At 42.3% G+C, this 10,142-nt stretch overlaps 1 protein-coding gene across 1 annotated transcript; it reads left to right on the forward strand.

The window, feature by feature from the left end:
* Positions 1 to 360: 360 nt before the first annotated feature.
* On the forward strand, positions 361 to 7,039 carry FBXO40 (F-box protein 40). The gene is made up of 3 exons (XM_042998334.1): positions 361 to 396; positions 1,006 to 2,976; positions 5,656 to 7,039. Exons 1-3 carry the CDS (start codon positions 361 to 363, stop codon positions 5,869 to 5,871), a joined length of 2,223 nt encoding a protein of 740 aa, XP_042854268.1. The 3' UTR covers positions 5,872 to 7,039.
* The last annotated feature ends 3,103 nt before the right edge of the window (positions 7,040 to 10,142 follow it).

Here is a 10,142-nt window from a genome sequence, read left to right on the forward strand (position 1 = left end):
CGAAGCAGCTGGCAGACTTGCCATTATGGTTGATGATACTTATTGACTTTTGGCCAAACCAGAGATGCTAGAGAAGAACCTAGAAGAAACTGACATGGAGTAAGGGAAAAGCAGAGAGATGAGAAAGATTTGTGGGCAAATACTTTCACTAAAACTTTAAAAATGAAAAACCCAAACATCCAGCAATAAACTAAGTGGTTGACAATTCCTTCATTCAGCAAATTGAGTGCCTACAATGGTCCAAGTGCTGGAGATACAGATGTGAATAAAACTAGACATGGCCCCTGTCCTCCCAGCACTTGGTAGGTAGTTGGTTAAATAAATGACAGCACACTCACTCTGGAATATTACACTGCCACGATGAAGACAGTTTGCAAAGAATCATTAATAAAGCAGGTTGGTCTAATGTTATAATAGCAAGGTAAATACAGGATGAAGAATTGTATTCACAGTATTAACAAGATAATATAAATCACCCATAATCCACAATTCAAAAACAATTATCAACATTGTAGTCCATTACATTCAGCTTTTTCTTTTTCTATTCTTTTTTTTTTAATTTTTCTAATGTTTATTTATTTTTGAGAGAGAGACAATGAGTGCCAGGGAGGGGCAGAGAGACAGAGACAGAGACAGAGACAGCAAGAGACAAACAGACAGACAGAATACGAAATAAGCTCCAGGCTCTGAGCTGTCAGCACACAGCCTGACGCGGGCCCAAACCCATGAACTGGGAGATTGTGACCTGGGCTGAAGTTGGACGCTTAATTGACTGAGCCATCCAGGCGCCCCTTTCTTTTTCTATTCTAAACACATCTACTATATACATAGAATAAACTATTGGAAAATGAAGAAGAGAGTGTTGGTAGTTGTTATTTTGGGGTTGTGGGATTATGAGTGATTTTTGCTTCTTCTCTATGATTTTGTAGATTGTCCAAGGTTCCTATAATAAGCATGTATAAACAGGTAATAAGCCAATTAAAACACAGTCACAGACATGCATAGAGCTTCTCTCCCCCATTTGTTTTCTCTTTCCCCTTGCTTTGGTGTCTCCAGGGTAGGGCACGCAAGCCTCTAAGTGGGCAGCACAGGCATTGTGAGAAATGCTTTGACCGTCACTGCCACATTCCTGTGGAGCCTGATGTCTCCTGTCTGGTGATAAACTGCCACCTGTCCTGTGGTGCTACCTTCCACATGTGCAAAGAGGCAGAGCATGAGCTCCTCTGCCCTCTGGAGCAGGTTCCATGCCTCAACTCTGAATATGGCTGCCCCCTTTCCATGTCCCGCCACAAGCTGGCCAAGCACTTGCAAGTGTGCCCTGCCAGTGTGGTCTGCTGCTCCATGGAGTGGAATCGCTGGCCAAACGTGGACTCTGAAACTACCCTTCATGAGAACATCATGAAAGAGACCCCCAGTGAGGAGTGTTTGGACACAGCCCTGGCCCTCCAGGACCAGAAGGTCCTTTTCAGATCTTTAAAAATGGTAGAACTTTTCCCAGAAACTAGAGAGCCCACTCGGGAGGAAACTACCATGAATGGTGAAGCCACTTGGGAGGAAATGGGAGGAGCAGTGGGTGGAGTGGATGCCAGTTTGGTACCACATGGGTCTCTGTCAGCAGCTAATGGAGAAATGGTAGAGCTGAGTCAAGAAGAACGAGAGGCATTAGCCAAAACCAAAGAAGGGATGGACCTGGCCAAGTATGACAAGTGGGAAAATATATTCAGCAAAGAGCATGCAGCCTCTGCTTTAACAAGTACATCAGTGAACTGTGACAACAATAGCAGGAACAACCCAGGAAAAGAACAGGTTTCCAGTGACAATAACATGGTAAGGGAGGATGATCTCCAAGAGAAAGAGAAAGAACCACAGGAAAAACAGAAGCAGCAGGACTTTAATGCAGTCGTGGAAAAGACAGGGCTTGCCCCTTGGCAGGATGGTGTTCTGGAAAGACTGAAAACAGCTGTGGATGCAAAGGACTATAATATGTATCTGGTGCACAATGGGAGGATGCTTATTCACTTTGGTCAGATGGCTGCTTGTACACCTAGGGAGAGAGACTTTGTTTATGGCAAACTTGAGGCTCAGGAAGTAAAGACTGTTTACACCTTCAAAGTTCCTGTGAGCTACTGTGGGAAGCGGGCTCGCATTGGAGATGCCATGTTGAGTTGTAAGCCAAGTGAACACAAGGCCGTAGATACTTCAGATTTAGGGATCACTGTGGAGGACCTGCCCAAATCAGATCTCATCAAAACCACCCTCCTGTGTGCTTTAGAAAGAGAACTTAAAGGTCATGTCATCTCCGAATCTAGGAGCATTGATGGGCTGTTTATGGATTTTGCTACACAGACATACAATTTTGAGCCAGAACAGTTTTCTTCTGGGACAGTGCTGGCTGACCTCCTAACCACTGACAACCCAGGGGGGCTCCATGTGGAACTCCACAGTGAGTGTGTCACCCGGAGACATAACAAAAGCAGCTCTGCCTTCACTTTCACTTGCAACAAATTCTTCAGGAGGGATGAATTTCCCTTACATTTCAAGAATGTCCACACAGACATTCAATCATGTCTCAATGGCTGGTTCCAGCATCGATGCCCTCTCGCCTACTTGGGATGTACTTTTATTCAAAACCATTTCCGTCCCCCAGGACAAAAGGCAAAAGTGATTTATAGTCAGGAGCTCAAGACCTTTGCCATCAAGCCAGAGGTTGCTTCAGAGCTGGGTGAGAGAAAGAAGAACAACCATCTCTCAGGCCGTGGAGCAAAAAGCCAGAATTCTCTAACCAGCTTGCCCCTGGAGGTTTTGCAGTACATTGCTGGGTTCTTGGACAGCATCAGCCTGTCCCAGCTTTCCCAGGTATCTGTGCTGATGAGAAATATCTGTGCTACTTTGTTACAAGAGAGAGGGATGGTCCTCCTACAGTGGAAGAAGAAGAGGTATTCTCATGGAGGCACTTCCTGGAGAGTCCACAGAAAGGCAAGTAAACTCTTATTCATTCATTCATTCATTCATTCACTCAACAACTATTTAGGAAGAGCTTTCTATGTGCCAAGCACTGTACCAGGCACTGGCAATGTACTAGGTTACTGGGAATAAGACATAATTCCTAAATTCAAGGAGGCCAGTCCAGTAGGGAAGACAGACCTACAGACATATAAATGACAATACAAATGGTAGTGCCTGTTTATCTCTGTGTATGTGTCCTGGATATCTTCTGCTTGCTCACATGATTCATTCTCCAACCCTGTGATCAGTTCCCTGGGAGGCTGATCTCTACAGACTGCCTCAATCAGCAGACTTGCCCGCCAGCTTCCATTTGGGCTAATCAAATGGGAGTGTATCAGTAGGAAATGGGAGGGAGGTAGACTGAGTTGATGTATCTATTCTTCTGGCTTCCTCCCTTTATGCATTTTTCCCTTCCATGACACCTAGCACTGGCCATGTCCCTCCATTGAAGGTGACTGTTTCAGGTGGCTCTCTCCACAAAGTTACTCATTCTGGGATACAATGACCTCCTTTCTTCTTCCCTTTCATGCCTAGGGTATTAATGCTCTAGATTGTTACTTGCCTGGGTACTGCACTATATCTTGTGGCTTTCCTACACCCTGCCCATACATTTGTATATCATTATTTTTTTTAATTCTCTTCAAATTACCAAGTTAAGTGTGCCATCTGTTTCTTGCCTGGACTCTGATACAGTATGCCAACAAATTCTCCTCAGTCCCATATCAACTCATTTTTTAAAAAAGACTTTTTGCCTTTGTTAAAGGAATTTTGAAATTCTAAAATAATTTGGTCCACTGATCTCTCCTGATTCAAATACCTATTTACTTTCTCAAAAAGCTGCTGTGTAAATCAAAGAATCTTTCTCTTCAGAAAAATCTTACTTCTTTTTTCCAATCACATTACACTTGCCGAACTGCATCATAACTTCTATTAGTTTATACCATACAGAAGTGAAACTCCTTAGCATCCTTTCCCATGGTAAATATGTTGGTAATATGAACCACAAATTAATAATGCCCATTTAGCTCAATAATTCCATAATCTCACTGTTGAATTTTTTCCCAAAATGTGGGTGTACAAACTGGCACTGGGGAGTTAGAGTTGTTTACACCTATTTTCATTAATTATGTCTAAAACATCTTATATGTTTTCTATTATTTATTCCCTGAACAGTCTTCTTTAAAAAATAATCATGAGACTCTCCTTCATGTATCCAGGCCTGCATCCACGTGTTTAATAAACACTGACTTCCACCCATCCACATGTTAGGGACAAACATGAATGAGACTGAGAACCTGCCCTCAGAAACTGTATAGTCTAGAACTGTCTAATATCTTTCTCTATAAAATCGGATGCAAACAATTTAATTTATGTAGTAGAAATTCCATTAATTTTTGGCTCATGTTTGTCCCCAGTTCAATGATTCCTGACCACTCTTGAAAATTATTTGGGACAAACAAATTTCCTTTTGGAAAGGAAGAAAGAGAATTTAGTTGGAGCTAAAGGATGCTCATATTAAAATGGCTTTTTTTAAGCAAAAAAGGGAAATAGTTCTAAAATCTCAGAAAATACCTTTTTTTACATAGGAACAAGGATAAGAAACTGAGGGTGAAGTGTCAGGTTGAAAGGGTCTCAGGTTATGCCTATCCTTATAGCCAGATTTTAATTTTTTTAATGTTTATTCTTTTTTTTTTTTTTTTGAGAGAGAGAGAGAGAGACAGAGCATGGGCAGGGGAAGGGCAGAGAGAGGGAGACACAGAATCTGAAGCAGACTCCAGGCTCTGAGCTGTCAGCACAGGAGAGTCCAACACAGGGCTCAAACCCACAAACCATGAGATCATAACCTGAGCCAAAGTCAGATGCTCAACCAACTGAGCCACCCAGGTACCCCTATTAGATTTTAAAACTAGTAACTCTGCACCATATCCTAGGTGGAAAGGCCAAAAGGGGGTTTGTGTACCAGATATCTATATTTCTCCTGAGGTTTCTGTGTTAGGATACTTTTAGTTTTAAGCAACACCAACTTAAAATGGCATAAACAATAAAGGGAATTTTGGCCCACAAAACTAAACAAATCCACAGGTAATGGCTTCAGGTAAGATTTGATCTAGCAGTTCAAAAATGCCCCCAATGACCTTTTTACTTTCTATATCTTATTTCTACTTCCTCACTAGTGGCTCCTTTCTAAGACACAGTTATCCCTTGGTGGTCCCTTTTGGCTGCCAGCAGCTAAGACAGCAGTTTCCCAGTTCAAGTACAGAAGGAAAAAGAAAATCTGCTTCTTAATATCTCAAGCAAAAGTTCTAGGGTAGAGTCTCATTGACACTAATTGTCCTCATTTGAACCATGTGTCTATTCTAGAACTAATCACTGTTGCTGGTGGGAGGGTGGTGGGTGGGTGTCAATATGCAGATTGCTGTGGTCATTTCCATACATTACATGGCTGGCTGGGAAGATTATCAATTGGAAGGGGGGATTAGGAATTGGATGCTGAAGAAGGAACTAACAAATGTCTGCAGCAGCCACTAAGCATTCTCTGGAAGCTAAGAACATGAAGAACAGAAAGGTATTTTCTTATAGTCTTCAAATAAAGCTAGCCTGAGATTATTGCCCCGGCATTCACTTTTGAACTTCTATGTTTCCTAACAGATCTGGCAATTCAGCAGCCTTTTCTCCAAAGTCAAGAGCTGGGAGTTTAATGAAGTTGCTTCCATGTCTGAACACCTGAAGGCCTGTCCTTTCAACATTGTAGAGCATAAGACTGACCCAGTTCTTCTGACCAGCATGTGTCAGCTCCAGGAGCAGCCCCGAGAAACCTTAGTCACCACCTTTAGAACCAGACCACGGGGAAGACACACTTGCTAAAGATTCAGATGCCACCGTTCTTGGATTTGCCCTCCAAGTTACTGAAAGTAGGACAGAGTGTGGTTTTGAGGACTTTCTTCTGTAAACTGCATATGTGCTTTTCTAGGTATATGGAGCATGCACTGTCCTAAACCTGAGCAGTTGCACAGGATCTAAGAATTTTCTAAGCCGTGGTTTGTACACTTGCCATTAAGTGCCATACTGATTACTTATTTCCTTCTCCCCACCCCCTTTTTTTCCTAAAACAAATCAGTCTGAGGAGAAAAAATAGGTAACTTGAGGCCATTTAAAAAATAAGCCCAAGTCTTAGGAGATGAGAGAGCACTGAAATTCCATAACCAGTACAGACCTGTGTTTTTGTGGAGAATGTTTTAATTGATGAGCACTTTCAAATTTATGGGGCAAGCAACGCAGGTTGGGTCAGAGGTGTGTTCCACCTCTCATGAAGGGCACGTGGTTTGATGGTTCTGGAGCTGGGGTTGTCTCGATGGTTAAGTCTAGGTCTTCTTTTAGTCACTCCTGCAAACCCAGGAAGTCCAAGCATAGCTCAATGAAATGGAGACCTTGACCGAGTAGAGCAGCCTTGAGGACAACACAGGTCAAAGAATGAGAGGCAGAAATGAGGTCACAGAGTTTGTTGTGGAAAATCTTAGCAACATAGAGAAGGACAGCCTTACAAAATGAGGAAAAGTCCAAAAGGGCATTGTATTAATGGAGAAAATTAGCACCAAAAGCCACACGCCTACTTTTAAACATGTTAAAAACGACTTGAGTCCAGATTCTTTTCTTCTTAAAATTATATTCTAGGTCTGGATTAGGGATAGCAGAGGTATAGCCCAGCACCATCCTGGGCTAGCTGAGATGACCTCAAGACATTAACACCAATTTCAGTGTCATGCCAGAATGCACAGGGTAATCCAGAGAGACCACACATTGGCAGAGTCCAGACAAGGCCCACTGCAGTTCCTGTGGCCCACCAGGTCTTAGATACCATTCGAGTACCCTGTGAGGGATCATAGGAAGGAACACACCTGAACATAGTAGTTCCCATAGAACACATAGGAACATAATTGCTCCTACCTATTGTGGTTCGTGACTCCAGTCTGTCAGAAATTGGTGATACTATTGGGCTTTGGTAACAAATAGTGAATACTCATGAAAATAGGAGTAAAATAAAAATACACAATAGACACTGCCATCCCCTAAAGCAGGGTTTCTCAGAACTATTGACATTTTGAACTGAACAATTCTTTGTTGTAAGGGACTATCCTGTGTGTTATCAGATATTTAGCAGCAGCCTTGGCCCCTATGCAATAGATACCAGTAGCCCTCCACCCCCACATCTGTAACAACCAAAAATGTCTCCAGACATTGCTAAATATCCTCTGGGAGTAAAATCTCTCTGGGTTGAGAACCGCCATAAGCAATATCATACCAGTGGCAGTAACTTAGGATAAGTTTTTAGTACAGCAAAATCTTACATAAGTATCTACAATGGTTATGATTTTATGTAGCTCTTCTTTATTTACTAGATAAGTCTTAGATGTGATTTTAAGTTGGGAACCAGATGGAGCTGATTGTTCAGTGTGGCTTTATGTCCTTAGGTCATGTGCAAAGAAATATATCCTTTCAGTTCAGCTCTCTCCAGATGTAGCAGAAGCCAGCATGTTGAGCTATTTATCTTGTGTTTCTTTCCCTCTTACCTTAATTGGTGCCATTTTCCCAGCAGTCTTCAAACAAGTGAGAAAAGGGAAAAGGAGGACATGTATCATGCGGAAGCAGAGAACAAAGAATTTAGCCAACAAAAAGAGTTTAGTCGATCTGAATACTTGTTATTGCCTGGGTCTCTCTCTGAACATGGTTCAGAGCTGGTACAGATGAAGTAGAGGACACCAGTGAGAAGAGTCAGAAGGCGTTAAAGCAAGTCCCAGAGTAGAAGCATGCTTATCTTTTCATTATAATATGCCACTTGGTACTATTTGGTAATGTAATTCTATTTTTCATAATCCTTTTTGCTTGGTTTATATTTCACATTTGTATATAAGGCACCATTTTCTAAAAATACAGCTAGAGTGTGAGCTATGATTTTATTCAGTGAAGATGAGTAACTGGAAACAGCTGAGCACCAAAGTGGAAAAAAAGGAAGAGTTCCCCAGGTCTCAGCTCCATGTGTTTTGAATCCAGTCCCCTCCTATCTAGAGAAAGAAAGCTCCTAAAGTGCATTCTGGGTGTCTTCTTTTACTAGAAAAAGAGATAAAGTGTAGCTATTCACCAAGGGAGAGAAAAATCAGGGGCTGCTGTTAGATGAAAAATGGAGAGAAAGGAGGAGAGCAGAGGGATTTTCCTTCACACCTGGGCAGCTCAGGGTCCAGGAGAGCAGCCAGGAGGCTGCCCATACGGCTTTGTGGGCTGCACACTTACAGTTACTCTTTATTTTCCCAGTTACTGCCTTCAGAGCAAAATTAAATTGATTAGCATCATCAAACACATTTTATAAGATATCTAGTTGTATATGTTGCAGGAATCCAGGGTACTACAGGTATCCACCAGTCTACACAAACAAGCACATTTTATAGTGAGATGTCAGCTGAAGCAAAAAGGAAGCCTTTTAGAGAGGCTGTGGATTGGACTGAAAAATGACTGGATTCATGAGATGAGGGTATGTTGAGTAGCATGAGCAGCAGAATTATCTGACAGAGGCAAGACAGCTGGACGTTGCTTCAGATGAAGAAGCAGCAGAGGGGAGTAAAAAGGAATAGGAGTAGGAGTCTGGACAGGGAGGTATCTATGAACAGATACCTTGATGAGTTAATCTATCTGAAGTAGAGACCAGCCAAACATGGAGGGTGAAGTCTGCAGAACTGAAGCAGAAAGGAAGTTTCTGTCTTATAATGAAGGGAAAAGTGAAAAGCAAGGTGGAACTTGAAGATGGAACAGGAAAACCACTGTGAAAGTCTGACCTATCTGTGATATTGAGTCAAACTGAAATGAAGAATGAGATTGTGTACATCTGTGGTGACTTACCTCTGTGTGCTGGAAATCCCACTGTCTCTAGAAGTGGCAATAAAAGCTGTTTTGCACTCTGGAAAGCTAACTGAGTGATTCTTGTAAGTTAGGTCTAGAGACAGATCTGTGATTCACTGGCACAGAGGTCATTGTGGAAACAAAGGAGTGTGTGTCTTGAAGGAGAACCAAGGAACAAGCCTGAAGGATGCAGTGCTCTCGACACATGAGGAGCTCGCCAATTTTATGGAGTCCTAGAACAATTATGGATCTTAGTCATTAATCCTAGCTCCTGCTTGGGCCCACTGCTTTCTTCATCTTTGCCCCCAAATCCCTTTTATTTTGATTTTATCTAGGATCTCCTATTAGACCTTGCTGAGCCCAATGTCTCAGAAAAAAATGGCTGGAAAAACAAACAAAAAAACAAAACAAACAAACAAACAAACAAAAAACCCACCATACCCAGGTCTCTCATTCTTTCTCATCCCCATAATTTGCTTGGTGATTTGCTTTTTTGCCCACCATTAGCTGTTTAAATGTACTCATCTCTTTTCCTATCAGCCTTGGCTCTGGACCACACAGAACAGTCATGAGTTTCCCCTATCTACCCTCTTACATGGCTATCGATTTCAGTCACCCAACTACAAGGAAGCCTGGACTTTCCCTAGTAGAGGCCACTGTCTCTGACCCTAAATCCTCTTAATACCTCACTGGAGCCTGTGTTCCTTTAGCTTTAGTCTTTTTTTTGCTGACCAAATCTCTCTTTTCCTCCTTTCTATTCCCCAATTTGTGTTTCTTCCTCAAGAATCATCATGTCCTGTGCTTGCTTCAGCAGCACATATACTAAAGAATCACCATGTCCTGGGGTGCCTGGGTTCTCAGTCAGTTAAGTGTCCAACTCTCGGTTTTGGCTCATGGTTCATGAGTTCAAGCCCTGCATTGGGCTCTGTGCTGATAGTGCAGAGCCTGCTTGGGATTTTCTCTCTCTCCTTTTCTCTCTCTGCCCCTCCCATGCTCTTTCTCTCTCTCCCTCAAAATAAGTAAACTTAAAAAAAAGAAAGTATCATCATGTCCTTAAAGAACGCAGTCATTACTCCCAGGAAGAAGGTGGTTGGCCTCTCACAACTGCTAAAGCCAATGCAAGTTGAACTGCCTTAATGTGTATACTTCCTGGTCCTCTGGCCCCTCACCTTACTGCCATTTTCCAGGCCAAACTATTTGGTGTTGGGTTTAAGTACAATCTAAGGAGAAGATTTAACCTTGATATA

The sequence above is a fragment of the Panthera tigris genome, chromosome C2 (assembly GCF_018350195.1).
Source record: "Panthera tigris isolate Pti1 chromosome C2, P.tigris_Pti1_mat1.1, whole genome shotgun sequence".
Classification (NCBI taxonomy): domain Eukaryota; kingdom Metazoa; phylum Chordata; class Mammalia; order Carnivora; family Felidae; genus Panthera; species Panthera tigris.